Genomic DNA, 16,263 nt, shown 5'->3' on the forward strand with positions numbered 1-16,263 from the left:
AGTCATCTTTACAGTTTATTCTTTTAATTCAAGAGCTAAGGAAACAATCACCTATTCCAGACGTTACCATTTTTTTTATTAGAGTTAATTTATTTTCTCTTACATTCTTATAACAATATCAAACTATTCATATTGGGAGTTTTAAGAAATGTAAACTTGTAAACTTTCCTACAATGAGCAATATTCTAAAATGTAACAGTAGCTAAAGTGAAGATAAATATTTCCACCTATCATTGAAACATTGAGAGGTTTCTATACTTATAGGAAATGAAAAACCAAGATTGAGCAAAGGTGGTTATTGATGGTCCTCACACACAGCTTGCAAAGCTGATTGAATTCAACTGCTGATCTTGTTGCAGCATAAATATTATGAGGTTTGTTGGAACTGTGTTTTATTTGAAACAAAGTTGTGCATTCCCTTATTACTAGTGGAATATGTTCATTTACACTTTATACGATTTTATACTCTTCAATCAGTACACGTGTTTAAATCAAAGTCAATTCAAATTGGAAGATGGTATCTTCAAGATCGTTAGTATCAAATATAATATGTTGTCTTATCTGTTCTTCACAAAAATCCCATGAAACAGATCAAAATTTCAGTTTGATACAGGTTGAAAGAGAAAAACTAGACCAATATAAGACAAGCCATTTGGAATTTGTCCACTCTTTAGGGCAAATCCAGCATGGTTCTTCTGTAGTGCCACAGGATCTATCCAGTAATTGCATAATAGCTTTGTAACATCATAGTGCAGGGATTGTAACAATGGAAATGCCAGTACAGGATGATGGGGCTGACCATAATAAGCATCAGTGCAATTTTTCTTTTGAAAACTAAATTCCAAGTCTTAAGGAGATGCTTCACAATCTACGAGAGGTTGTTAAAGCAATCATATCTTTTTCAAGGCTGTCATGGCTGTTTCCAGACATATGGCTATCCAGCTACTCACTTCTTTAGGCACAGCTTATTGTAAAAAGTACCTTTTTGGAAGGCACTGCCCAACCCTTTTAAATTCTCTGCCAAAGAGTTATGACTTGGAATAAAAATTAGCACTATTTTGCAACAGTTAAAATGTTTTATCTTTTTTCCAGCTTTATTACTGAAAGAAATTGAAACATTTTACTGAAAAAATAGTAAACTTGTATTTGGAAGCTGCATCTTCCCAGGCATTGTTAATAATAAAATAGTTTTCTTTCTAAAATAAAGTTTGCATTATTATAATAGGAAATCATTCAAGAATGCTAAACCTCATGCTGCTACACGCTAATTTTTATTATTTTGTAACTTGCTTTGTAAATATCTTCACACGTCTGCAAAGCTGTGTCAGTTTACATTTTACATTTAAACCTATCAATTTTAAATTAATAATTACAACTTCTATCTTTTCATTGTGAGGTAATATAAAACTTACTTAGTTATTTTTATCATTCACACAAACATCCTGTCAAGTTTTACAAGGAAGAAAGACAAGAAGATGGGAATAAAAAACATCAGTGAAATCTCTTCTGAGAAGTGCAGAATAATTCATCTATGTATATGCACAACAAACTGATTCTAATGCACAATTGCTGGGCAGGAAAATCAGTTCCAATTGTTTATATCATAATATAAATTTGCAATAAGACAGCATTTGATATACAGACAAATCTATGGCTGCTTCAGTTAAATGTAGGGGTTAGACGAGATTTGGTTCAGTAGTTTTTTAATTACTTTCTCAATAATGTTTAGATCTTCTGAATGTAATGTCCGTAAAATCAACGTGTTTCTGTGTTCTTTAAGGAAACACAATAAGGCAGTGATTCCAAAACTGCAGAAATGTACCAATTGAACAGCTTTAAAAATAAGTCTCTTAATTCAACATGTGTTTCTCAAGGGATAGAGTTACATAAACTGGAGAGACCAAATATTTCTTGGCTTGTTTTGTCCTGGGGCTTCTGAGTTTTGCAACTATACTTACTTGTGCTCTGCACACTTTCTAAGCTTGCAGCTTAAAAATAAATGGGAAAATATTTGGACTTAACAGTTTTATCTTAACCATTGGCTATCAGAGAAGCAATGGCATATGCATGCCAGGAAAGGCCAGGCTTCCCTTATACGGACAGTTCTTTGCAATGACACTATGGCTCCAATATAAAGTGTTGCTTAATCTAAGCTAGAAGGCAAAGGAACAAAGAAACATCAAGTGCCTGTTTGAGACCAAAGAGAACTGAAAAAGCACGTCATTTAACAATGGAGAAATTTAAGGCTGCTTTGTTACTAGCAGGGGTAGGGGATGCTTTGGGCTATCGAAATTTTATTCAGGAAAACAATGCTTTAGGTGCAAAGATCCAAGAGGAATTGAAAGAAATTGGAGGACTCGGGAACCTGGTCTTGTCCTCTGACAAATGGCCAGTAAGTGACAATACTCTGATGCACATGGCAACAGCTGAAGCTCTCATCACAGGTAAGAGGAAAAAACATTGTTATCTGGATGCAGATGGGAGGTTAGAAAGAGAACTGGAGAAGAGCTGTAATAATCATGTTTACTAGTTGAGCAGTGAGCTAATACTACCTTTAGTGAATGATGTTTAATAGGCCATGCATTTGCCCTAAATTTAAATAAGGTGAAAAAGAATGTAAATAAAGAAGGAAGTCTATGACTCAAATGCCACCTCAACCATGAACTCATAAAGTCACCTTTGGAGAGGCACTATGTGTATCTGTTTATTTGTGATATTTGAAATATCATACTTGTTTGTCTAAAAAGATTATATGAATAATACTAGGAATAAATTATTCCTAGTAAAAAATTAAACAATTATTTAAAACTCAAAATTAGCTTTATTTAATTTGTGCATCAAGCTGAATTCCAGTTAGCAAGGTTGCACATTAGCTCATTTTGGTTGTATAAATTTGGTTAAAAGAATACATTAAGATTGCATGATACACTGAGTGAATTTCCACAAATATGGAAAGAAAACTAATCTCAAATGCCAGTCCTGCAGCTCTTTGGTGTAGTAAAAATCAGTCTCCTGCATCAATAATAAATGATATAACATTCATGCAATTGTATTTTGTACCCAGTTTATGATGCACATTCAGGGGGACAGATATAGAGGGACAGATATAGATATCTTTGTTAAAGACAAAAGCATTTCCTAACTTGTATTGCTTTCTTATTTTTTATGTGTATTGTACAATCAGATGTGTCAAAGTCAATGAAATTCATTTAAATTCCTTTCTTATCTGACTGCTGTTCTAAAATTAGCTGCCACTGATCTGTTGATGAGAATCTTGAGTATTTCTTATCTAGCTACTAGTTAGCCAATGAAGTGAGATAGAGCTAACACCCTAAAGATAATGGCAAGATGTCAACCTATGAAAGCAAAGAATGACTAGCATACTTCTGAATATAGTCAATGATTAAATACGAGTCACATGTCTCTTGCTTCTTGACCTCTGAGCATAAAGGTTATCTGCAAGCCTTATCAGTCGGCTCTGCAACCATTTTTAGATACAGTAGTTCCAAATTAGCAAGGTCATATTTCTCTCAATATATAACATGACACCACTTGTCAGGATACACCTTAACCTTGATTTCTTCAATTGTATTTACAGGCAACAGCTATTCAGTGTCTTTGTCCGTTTTTATTCTAAATAGGAAATATGCTGTTTTTCTATTATAGAAAGCATTACTTGATAACCTTTAAAATAAAATTATATAGATAACAGGGAATACAGATGTTGATAGTTTATTGTTATCTACCAGTTGACAGGAAAAAAGCATTTGACAAAGAATAAATTAGAAACTAACCATGCTATCTGGAAACTAACCATGCTACCTTTCTAGAAAGATGGAAAATAGACACACATCCATTTTCTGCTTTTGTATTTGGGTAGTTCAGTTGCTTTGCCATACTTAAAAATATTTATTAGAAATGTAAAATGTTCATTAGAAATGTTACAAGCACAGTGGATGTTGCAGATGTAGTAGTAAAATATCCATTTTGACATTTACTATTCTCTCTTTTTCTATATTACAATATCTAACAAAGACTCATGGTGATGTGCAATTATTTTCTCAAACATAATTAAGAATGATCAATACAAAAACCGAAGCCATGAAACTATTTAAATTCTATAACAAACAAATTAATTCAAATTAAGCAAGATACAATTAATATATAAATAAATGGGCAGCCAATAAACAGATGTCCATCCTCAAATGGCTTTCTGGATAATTCTGTTTCCAGCCCTTAATAAAATACAGGAAGAAAGGTACCTTTGGCCATTTTAATTTTATTAGAATCCCAATTTAATTAGTACAGAAGCAGCTAATGACACTTTTACAGCAGCTTTGTTTATTATACCAATATAATTCCAATTTTATAAAAGGGTCTCTAATCTAGGCCACTAAATGAATACATGGCTACCACTGGTCAAATACAATAGTTCTCAGCCAGAAAAAAAAGAGCTACATTGATTTGTTCCTCCATGGGTGAGTACCAGTAGTGCTGCCATTCATCATGAACTAAACCGCTGCTGAGAGGTATTTTGCAAAACAGTGTTGAAGCACTATTCTTGAGGGCAGAGGCCAGCATAGGGTATGCCAGTAGAAAAACATGCTGGCAGCATTTCCACTCCTGATTCTGTCTCAACAAAAAGATGAAATATGGTCCTATGTCAGAACCCAGGGGTCGAGACAAACAGGTGAAAAGCCTCTTGCTGTCAGCTTTCCAATCTAACACATTGTTTGGAGAACTGGCACCAGAGACACCATCATTGCCACTTGTCTCCTCCCGGTTTACCTACCGTCCACGGGAAGAGAAGCAAAGGTGAGAGAAACGTGAATGTCCTTTTTGTGACAGTTTTCCATGTACCAAGATCAGTCTCCCCTTCCCACTTTTGCATTATCACATGGAAGTGATGTCTGCAGCACTTAAACTCCAAGTGAGGGTAAGCAACTCTTCAATTGCCACTCACATGCAGTAAGCCTGGCCCTCCAGATTTCTGAATGCATGTCAAAAATGGCAGCTCTCCAACCCTCCTGGTCAGATGGTATGCCAGGGCTGGTGAGCACAGCAAACAGCAGCACCCTGAAGGTGGCAAATCTTTAGCCTGGAGAGCTACTCTTGGGTTGCCATCCAGACAAGTCCTGGCAACCCTAGGATCTGCTGCCACTTCATATGTTACATATGAATTATATTGGTTCTCTGATGATGGGTCAGGGATGTGTTGAAAGTACATTGATAATTGATGTCCTCCAAATACTATTGCTGCATCTTCTACAGTTGGCAAGGTATGCAGAAAAACTCTCTATTTGATTTGCACAGCTGCTCAACTTACAAAAGTGGCTTTGAGTGGCTTATAAATGGTTAGAAGCACAATAAACAAAACCAGAAACCAAACCACAATGAAGATCCAAAACAAAATATATGAGGCCAACAATAGCTATACCATTTTTTTCAGTTCTGGATGATCTTATTTCATGCTCTGGCCCAATGCCGAGGGGACAAACTAAGTTTATGGAAGATCAGCAGAGCTGGAGCTATCAAAAACATGGGTAAAATTCTATTCTACAGGGTAAGCACTGTAACAAAGACGACACACATTCCAGGTCCTGCCAGGAGGTACTGTTTCATAGAGGGGACCTGAAGCGTGCCACTCTCTTGGATCTCCTGAGATGAGCTAACTAAAGATAGCTGATCATATGAATATGTTGTTGGAAAGTGGACTTGTTTTGAATTTTTGTAAGACAAATGAAAATAAGCAATTTTTAAAAATTGGATGCTAGAAGGAACTTGTTGTTGTTGTTGTTAATTGCGAAGTCATGTCCGACCCATCACGACCCCATGGACAACGTTCCTCCAGGTCTTCCTGTCCTCCACCATCTTCTGGAGTCCATTTAAGTTCACACCTACTGTTTCAGTGACTCCATCCAACCATCTCATTCTCTGTCGTCCCCTTCTTCTATTGCCCTAAATCTTTCCCAGCATTAGGCCTTTCTCCAGTGAGTCCTTCCTTCTCATTAGGTGGCCAAAGTATTTGAGTTTCAACTTCAGGATCTGGCCTTCTAAAGAGCAGTTGGGGTTGATCTCTTCAAGGACTGACGGGTTTGAACGACTTGCAGTCCAAGGGACTCGCAGGAGTCTTCTCTAGCACCATAGTTCAAAGGCCTCAATTCTTTTGCGCTCAGTCTTTCTTATGGTCCAACTTTCACAGCCATACATTGCACCTGGGAAAATCATGGCCTGTACTATACGTACTTTTGTTGGCAGGGTGATGTCTCTGCTTTTTAGAAGGAACTACACTTTTTAATTAAAGGAGAAGAACACATAAAACTAATTCATAGCTACAGCTATATTGAAGGACCATTTTGAAATATGGTGTCAGAAGTTAATATCAATAATGTCAACAGTGATGTTTGTTTCTATGGGTAGACTATTTCCAAAAAATGTTATGGAATAAATGGTAGAAGAGGAACAAGTTTTATTTGACATAGCAGAGACAGAATTGACACTAAAAGTGGATGTACAAATGACAGGCTATAAGAATAACATGGGAAAAGATGTCTCATTGGATACAAAAGAAATTGGTTGATGCTTTAAAAATCAAGGAGTAATTACAAATAATAAAAGAGATTGATCTTGATAATTGTTTTACATTAGATTATAAAAGAGGTTTCTTAAAGCTTGGGTTAATCTTATGAGAAGAGGCAAAAGTTCTACAACATTACAGTACTTGAATGAATTAAAGATTAAGTCAGTGATGGCGAACCTTTTAGAGACTGAATGCCCAAACTGCAACCCAAAACCCACTTATACATCGTCGAGTGCCAGGTGGGTGTGGCTCATTGAATGGGTGTGGCCAATTGGGGGTGTGGCCCATTGATTGGGCGTGGATGCGGTGGTAACAGCAGACTGGGTGGGGCTAAAAAGTTCAATCAATCAATTCCAACTTTGCAAGATCTTTTTTTTCCCCGCAAGAAGTTGAAATTGACTGATTGATTGAAACTTTTTTTTTTTTTGCACACGGCGGCGAGGCCTAAAGTGAAAAGGTTTTATAAAACCCAGCTGAAGGCCTAGGACTGGGGCGATGGCGCGCATGCCCACAGAGAGGGCTCTGAGTGTTGCCTCTGGTACCCGTGCCATAGGTTTGCCACCACTGGATTAAGTTATAAGAAGTAAAAGAAGGAATATAAAGTTGATTTATTTGATCAAAATTAAAATACTGTAATTATGTTGTTTCTGACAATCCTTAATGAACTTTTGCTAGGACTGAAATGATGCTTTATGGGTTTGTTTATAGATAAGAAGTGGGATATTGAACGAAGACATCATAGTTTGTAAATTAAGAGGAGATGAAGTTACTAAAGTTGTTTATATTTGTTGTGATGAAGGTTAGAAGTCCTTCCTTCCTTCCTTTTCTATTTTTCTTTCTTTTAGTTTATATCAGTTATTACTACTGCAATTAAAATATTTAATGAAATTATTTTTAAAAATATGAAGTCACTTAAAGTTATAATACTTTTTATCTATACCTCTTTAGTACTGTCTTTGGGCAGGGAAAGTGTGAATGCTCAAGAAATAGTCTTGCTATCATGTTAGGTTGTTCATTTAAAATGCTAGCACAGTGTCTAGTTGTTGTTATTGTTTTAAAAAGCAAATTCCATTCTAGGAATTATTAGAAAAAGAATTGCTAGTAATGAATGTCCTTCCAGAAACCTACTGGTATACACAATATTCAATCCTATGATTTTACTAATACTGATGATTAAGTCTCAAAAAGCCTCAAGCATTGGAAAAGAGCAAACACAGATATGTAAAATAAATAGAAGGCTAAAGCAAATTCCCTACAAGAAAAATGAATAATAGTTGCAGGGTTCTTTAATTTAATTTTCAGAGCACTAACCTTTGAAATTAAATACAGAAAGATTCAGGAATAGCAAAAATATGAAAAGTGTATTTACATTCTGCAGACTTAACTTCTTACTATTTAGAAAGTTTTAAAGGAGAATTATGCATATTCATAAACAGCTGTGCTATCAGTGATTTCTGATGCTACATCTGAATCATAGCCAACAAACTTTGAATGACTGCTACGCTTCAATAGAAAGAGACATTGATCTTCTATTTGTGAATTTTCTAAATACATCTGTTTGGCCAAATCATGTTACAGAATGCAATGTCTTTTTGGTTCTTATAAAATTGTATTATGGAGATAAAACAATGTTCTTAACTCTGTGATAAAGCAAAAAGAACTCCTGGTTGTACAAAGAACTTTCCACCTTATTTTTTATTTCCAATATTCAACTCATATTCATGAGAATGAAGATAAATATATGTGTCCCAAGATAATATTGAAGGGTGCAATCTGAGTCAGCCACTGGGAACAAAGGTTTACTCTTCCAAGCTTTCAGGCTCGTCCTGGAACTCATTATCGGGGAACTTCTCTCTCTTCCAAATATATGCACTGGGCTGTTCTACGCTCAGTATATGGTTTCTGGTTATGTGTAGCTTTTAGTTGTAATTAGGGTGTGGCTGGCTGGTTATTAAGTTATTAGCTGTTTCCTTGTGCCACCACATCCTTGGTTCGTAAGTACTTCATAGGCTCATGGTTAATCAGCACTCCTATTGACTGACATCAGGCCAGTTTCTCCGGCTTTAATATTTCTCTGGCTATATTTGTCCCTGCTCAGCCAACAATAATTGTAGCTGCAAAATCAAAAGCATGTCCTTGTTCATTGCAATGTGAGGCTACCAATGAGTTTGGGTCTCCTCGACTGTTCTCGCAATCTGGTGATTAGCTTCCTCTCCATCTGCCACATAGTTGCAAGGGCAATCCATTCAGGGAATTCATTAAATTACATTACAAATTTCTCTCACCTCCAAACTATCATATTCATGTCTTCCATGTTACATAGAGGATTCTACTGCCATCTTTCTACCTTTCTAATCATTCACAAATAGACCATATGCGGCTCTTAAGAAGTGAACTTCATATGTCAACCCTGCTGGTTGGAACCACTAAGAACTGTAGTTCAATAATATCTATGGGCCTCACTTTATCTGTCATAGTAGATGTACTATATTCTACATTTTTCATGAATTTATACTTTGCTACTATTTAGTGCTTACCTGAAAGTTTGCAGCCCAAACTGTAACTCTCTATTATCCTACATTCATAAATTCACTCAGCAGAGATCAGAATAAGCCAGGGTGAATGTAATAAGACTAACTTGTTGATAACCATGCATAGTTGCCCTATTTATTATTGCCATTCATGTATGCCAAGACTGTTATGATGTAACATGTTAAATGACAGTGACAATGAAATAATTGCCCTGTTCAGGCATCATTCATGTTCTTCCTTCTCTTTTTAACATTTCCTGCTATATACACATTTATCTTATTTTTTGCCTGCATAGATTATTGGTGCTTAGAAGACCTGTATCGCGATGTTGTTAAACGTTATGTTGATGCAGTTGAAAAACTTCCTGAGAGAAGGTCAGATCCTGCTACTATTGAAGGATGCTCCCAATTGAAGCCAGATAATTATCTTCTTGCTTGGCATACACCCTTCAATGAGAAAGGTAGGCTGAATATTTTTTTCACTATTTTAACAAAAGCCATATTACATGCTTGTCATTTCAGGAAAAAAAGATGCAGACCATTGCTGGATCAAAGGGCACATTCTTTTGGCATCCCAAAGTTCTAGGACAAAACAAATGTACAATTATTGTGTTGAATCTATATTCATTATAAACTAACTTGAATTAAAAGAAACGCCTACCCATTTATTTAATACTTTTCTTTTGTCTGACCTATTAAAAACCACAATTGAGAAGGAGGTTTTGTAAATATTCTGGGAACTGTACTTGAAGGTCTCAAGGCATACATAAAGTTTGAAGTTTTGGATGTGGATTCCCTGCCCTGTTTCAAAGTAGCCTGAAGTATTACAGAAAGTGGCAAGGAATCTTAGACAAGATCATGTTAAGTGGGGACTAGACTAATATTTCTTAAGTATTAACTTAATAAGCTACAACTTTTTATACAATCATTTTGAATATATTAGGAGCTGTTGTAGCATGGAGGCTAGAATACAGTATTGCAGGCTCACTCTCCACAGCCAGGAGTTCAATCTTGACTGGCTCACGGTTGACTCAGCTTTCTATCCTTCTGAGGGCAGTAAAATGAAGACCCAGATTGTTGGGGGCAAAATAATGACATTTGTAAACCGCTTAGAGAATGTTGTAAAGCACTATGAAGCAGTATTTAGGTCTAAGTGCTATTGCTACTGCTATTGCTATTTGGCTGCACTTTAATGTATTCAGCTGCTGGTAGATTGCACAGAAGACATTGATATTTATATACAGAGACACACGCACCCCCATACACAATATTGAACTAACTTTAGATAAATATAAACATGATTGCTTTTGTTTGGTGTGTGCATTTTAAAATACTAAATGCTTGGCACTTGGCTGCTATCTCAATTAACCAGTGAGAAATCATTGCAGATTACGGTTTTCCATGTATTATAACCCAGAAAACTACTAAAGTAAGCTCACCAAAATGGTGCCATCCAAAGATACATATATCACTGTAACTCCCATATTTCTGGAGGATATCAGATTAGGAATGGCTACACCACTGTCAAAGAATTTACTTCTTGTTGGACCACTCAAATTTAGAGCCTGTTTGGTTTGGTATACATAAAGAGCTAAATTATTTAGGTTTCTTTTGTGTTTTATAAAAATGTTTTATTGGTTGATCCTGTAAAAATATGTGTGCTATTTTTTCTCTTTTTACAATAACAAGGAGGAAACCTGTATGCTCTTCTCTGACAAGTGAGAAAGAATCATGGTCTGTTGTATCCCTGATCTATATGTGCCTGCATAGTCAGATGCCAAGAATTCCTTGGGCTCAGCAGAGTGTCCTTTTGTAAATTATCTCGGCTTACAAATAGCTTAATATCTATTTCTAGAGTCTTTGTTCTTGGCATGATGCTTTCTGATCCCAGATTTATGTCCTCGAATTTTGTATTTGTATTCATTTCACAGCAATCAATCGGTCATGTTTCATCTGGAACTGTGCATTTATTAGACATTTTGCCAGTTATATTTATTGAAATCAGATTACTGAGACAATCCAACTATGTACATATATATATATATATATATATATATATATATATATATATATATATATATATATATATAGCGAGAACAATGGACAGGAAAGGGTGGAAGTAGTAAAAAATCCATTGTGATGGAGCACCCCAGTGAAAGGGGTGAGAAGATGAAACAGCCCAAGGATTTGGATAGTGTGCCTGTTCGGAGTAAGATAGGGTATACTCCTAATTCACGGATACAGGAGGAGGAGAGGGAAGTGAGTAGCAGTATGTGCGCAGGTAAGGGAAGCAAGTGTAAATTGACTAGTAATATGGAGATTAGGACCGGAGCGTTGATTGGTCGGTCAGGACCTATGACGAGATCCAAGAGTCAGGTGCAAACGGCTTTGTCATCTATATATAAGTTCTCTCATTGACCTAAACGATCCCTGACGATGTTGGCAATAGCCAACGAAAGCTTGGAATTTTATTTAATTAAAACTTTTATAGTTTTTAACTTTCCTGGTGTTCACGCTTGTTTGCTGTTCAACATGAATATACCCAGGAATCATTCTTCTATTTTTAATATCAATATATATATATATATATATATATATATATATATATATATATATATATATATATATGTAGGTCTTTGGTTGTTTGGGTTTTCTCCCACGTAAAATTGGAAGTGTCTTGGCAACGTTTCGACGAAGTCACATTCGTCATCTTCAGGCTATGTTTTTAGCTTCTTGCTTTGAGCACAAGAAGCTAAAAACACCAGCCTGAAGATGACGAATGTGACTTCGTCGAAACGTTGCCAAGACACTTCCAATTTTACGTGGGAGAAAACCCGAACAACCAAAGACCTACATACAAATACCCGCGAAAACCTCAGAAAACATATATATATATATATATATATATATATATATATATATATATATTGCCTCTGAGTATAGGGCTAAAGACAAAACTTCATTTTGATTTCTCCAGTGACTTCACTTTCTTTCCCTTCTGGTGTAGATTGCACAAACCTAACTCCCACATATGCAAACTGCAGAACCTGTTCTATGTTCTGAATGCTGGCAAATTTAAGGGGCCATATTTCATGGGTAAGAGCTCAGCTTCCACTGGATGATGCAGATTCCAGATCCAGCAGTGGGTTAATATGACACTGATTCATTGGAATATAAGGGCACTCAGTTGGAACATCATCATCTAAGACAGTGTCATAAACATTGCAACATACTGTGGCAATTATTTTTGTCCCTGTGCAGTACAGCACTGATGTCAAAACAGCTGCCCCTCCTCACTCTCCAGAAGAAAAAAATAAAATAAAACTGGACCAGTCTTAGGCTATAGTTTCCCACTGATGCTCTGTGTCTCTATCTGATCCATTCTGTGATTCAGCCAACTGGGAGGTAGCAAATTGTCGTGACATGGAGACATCTGTCTCATACTACTCTATCATTCTGAGAGGACACTTGAGAAGGTGTCAGTAATACCATTATTATAAACCATGAGTGAAAAAATAAGTAACACCTCCTAATGGGAACATGCTATTTTTTTCCACTTTATGTAACTTGGAAAATTCCCAATTAGTCATTGAACAATAAAACTGAATATACAATAGTCTAATATCATTTAATATAGTGCAGTGATTTACGGCATTAAGTGTCTGGGCTTGGAGCTGTTGAAGCTGGAGTTTTTGATTCCTGTGATAGAGAAAGACATTTTGTAAACAAGCGATAGGCACCAGAAATGCTCAAGACCAAGAAACAAATCATGCACTGTTGATCACTTGAAAAGGTGAAGGAAGAGGCCCAGAAATCAAAACCTTGGGATTAATATATATATAATAAAGGCAGGGTGTCTAGGTTACAAAGCCTCTGAGTATAGGGCTAAAGACAAAACTTCATTTTGATTTCTCCAGTGACTTCACTTTCTTTCCCTTCTGGTGTAGATTGCACAAACCTAACTCCCACATATGCAAACTGCAGAACCTGTTCTATGTTCTGAATGCTGGCAAATTTAAGGGGCCATATTTCATGGGTAAGAGCTCAGCTTCCACTGGATGATGCAGATTCCAGATCCAGCAGTGGGTTAATATGACACTGATTCATTGGAATATAAGGGCACTCAGTTGGAACATCATCATCTAAGACAGTGTCATAAACATTGCAACATACTGTGGCAATTATTTTTGTCCCTGTGCAGTACAGCACTGATGTCAAAACAGCTGCCCCTCCTCACTCTCCAGAAGAAAAAAATAAAATAAAACTGGACCAGTCTTAGGCTATAGTTTCCCACTGATGCTCTGTGTCTCTATCTGATCCATTCTGTGATTCAGCCAACTGGGAGGTAGCAAATTGTCGTGACATGGAGACATCTGTCTCATACTACTCTATCATTCTGAGAGGACACTTGACAGTAATACCATTATTATAAACCATGAGTGAAAAAATAAGTAACACCTCCTAATGGGAACATGCTATTTTTTTCCACTTTATGTAACTTGGAAAATTCCCAATTAGTCATTGAACAATAAAACTGAATATACAATAGTCTAATATCATTTAATATAGTGCAGTGATTTACGGCATTAAGTGTCTGGGCTTGGAGCTGTTGAAGCTGGAGTTTTTGATTCCTGTGATAGAGAAAGACATTTTGTAAACAAGCGATAGGCACCAGAAATGCTCAAGACCAAGAAACAAATCATGCACTGTTGATCACTTGAAAAGGTGAAGGAAGAGGCCCAGAAATCAAAACCTTGGGATTAATATATATATAATAAAGGCAGGGTGTCTAGGTTACAAAGAGATAAAGTTACTCCTCAACTTACAGCCACAATTAAGCCCAACATTTCTGTTGCTAAGAGAGACATTTGTTAAGTGAATTTTGCCCCATTTTATGATCTTGTTTGCCACAGTTGTTAAATGAATCACTGTACTTGTTAAATTAGTGACACAGTTGTTAAATGAATCTGGATTCCACATTGACTTTGCTTGTCAGAAGGTTGCAAAAGGTAATCACATGATCCCAGAATACTGCACCTGTCATAAATATGAGTCAGTTGCCAAGCTCCTGAATTTTGATCACGTGACCATGAGGATGCTGCAAAGGTCGTGTGAAAATGGTCGTAAATCACTTTTTTCAGTGCTGTTGTAACTTTGAACAGTCACTAAATGAACTGTATGCCAAGTACTACCTGTATAGAAATACAGGTCAAAAGTTAATAATGGTCAAAAGTTTGTTGTTACTAAACATTACAGAACTAAAATGCAACTTTGTTCAATCAATAGTATTTAGAAGTAAGGAGAAATTACTTGGCATGAAAAATTAATGCAACATTCCAAGAGTCATCAGAGGTTCCACAGACCCCTTAATCCCAGGCATAAGCTTTACACAGCCACACCCACTCACACCCAAACTTGTCAAAAATCTTTTTCACGAGCCTTATTGTGATTGTGATTTTTCTAATATATTACCCTCATCTGTTGAAATGTAATTTCATATAGAAAATTTGTGTGGGAGGGGGTCGGGGGACGAGAGGAGGGAGTGTGTAAAGCTTATGCTTGGGATTAGAATGTCTGTGGAGCCTCTGATGCCTCTTTCTTGCATGATGGGGAGTCTTCTGTTGGTTTTTTGTCTTATTCTTAACTTAAGCTGCGCAGAGCCTTTTAAAATTTTTATTTTATTGACTTTATCAAATCCAATAAAAAAGAAAATATCAAAATTTCACTTCAAAACTCTTATGTATGTGTTGTGTGCATTCCAAATTATTAATTTCTCTAAAAACCTGTTCCTGGTTTATCTTGGTTTTTTAAAGTTTGTATTATTATTAAACATCTAGGGTCAGCTAGATGTTCAAATTGGATTTGACATTCTTATCCACCTATAGCAGCGGTTCTCAACCTATGGGTCGCGACCCCATTTGGGGTCGAATGACCATTTTACGGGGATTGCCAAACAACGCGATCTGCCATTTTTCCCCCTCAGGGGGCGCCGCCGCGCGTGGGGGCGCCACCGTGCATGTGCGCCGCACGTGGGGGGGCACCACGCACACGTGCGGCACGCGGGGGCGCCGCCGCGCATGCGCCCCGCGCATGGGGGCACCGTCGCGCATGCGCCCTGCACGTGGGGGCTGCCGCCACGCATGCACATCACGCATGGGGGCCGCCGCGCATGCGTGGCGCACACGCATGCACGGCGCATCCGTGTGACCACGGTTCGCCGTATAAAAAGGTTGAGAACCATTGACCTATAGCCTCCTTCCCAAGGACATGAGATAAACAGATCTTGTTTGATGGTGTTAAAGGTATTGTTGCAAGATATATGCTGTTTCAACTAAAACTGCCTTTTGCAATTGACTGATGGTGAATTATTATTATTATTTATTACATTTATATGCTATAGTATTTATACTATACTATTTCTATGGATTTCTTTGTATTTAATTAAATTGTTTGTGCAGCCATTTTAAAACAGTGGAATGTACTTTATTATAATGTACATGTTGTTGTTTATCACGTAGGCTCAGGGTTTGGTGCAGCTACAAAAGCCATGTGTTTAGGGATGAAATACTGGAAGCCCGAAAGACTGGAAACTCTCATTGAAGTGAGCATTGAAGTTGGACGAATGACTCATAATCATCCTACAGGTAATATCCAGGAGAATGTGCTTGGTCATCCTATATAAAACACTGTCATTAGCAAATGACTGGGTGTAGTAATACGTATCCTGGCTCTTGGGTACTATAAGTTTTATTTGATATCTGTATAATTAAAGGCATATGTTCTAGTATACTGAACATATGTTAAAATATACTAGCTCCCTTAAGGTTAGAACTGCACTAATCATATGAAGACAAACACTGAGGGGGGGGGATTGGGGGGTGGAAAGGAACATTTATCTGTCCCTACCCATTAGAATAAAGATAGAGCTAGTACTCCTGCCTGTGTTTCTTGTCTAGAGTATCTTGCAAGCTAACAGATACTTATACACGCACACACAAATATGAGAAGAAAATAATTATAGGAAGAATTTTCAAGAAAGATGCTTGATATTTTCTGGAAGAGCTGAGATAATAACATGTAAGATTCTAATATTAAAAACAAAAATGTAAAAGGTAGGATATGTTAATGCAGGCATGCACAAATATTTGCCAG

The 16,263-nt window shown here is 36.7% G+C and overlaps 1 protein-coding gene across 4 annotated transcripts in view; it reads left to right on the forward strand.

Annotated features, from left to right (window-relative positions):
• The first annotated feature begins 1,911 nt into the window (after positions 1-1,911).
• ADPRHL1 (ADP-ribosylhydrolase like 1) overlaps positions 1,912-16,263 on the forward strand; it is a 42,026-nt gene continuing 27,674 nt past the window's right edge. For 2 of the 4 annotated variants that reach the window (XM_039359744.1, XM_039359743.1), the window contains exons 1-3: positions 1,927-2,444; positions 9,408-9,572; positions 15,630-15,755. In XM_039359744.1, the coding sequence (XP_039215678.1) occupies positions 2,231-2,444; positions 9,408-9,572; positions 15,630-15,755 (505 nt within the window). In that variant the 5' untranslated portion in view covers positions 1,927-2,230. Of the gene's footprint in view, positions 2,445-9,407; positions 9,573-15,629; positions 15,756-16,263 lie in introns of all 4 variants that reach the window. The other 2 variants (XM_039359742.1, XM_039359745.1) reach the window with 2 other exon arrangements.

Source organism: Crotalus tigris, unplaced genomic scaffold, assembly GCF_016545835.1.
Source record: "Crotalus tigris isolate CLP2741 ecotype Arizona unplaced genomic scaffold, ASM1654583v1 scf7180000019116.999743, whole genome shotgun sequence".
Classification (NCBI taxonomy): Eukaryota; Metazoa; Chordata; class Lepidosauria; order Squamata; family Viperidae; genus Crotalus; species Crotalus tigris.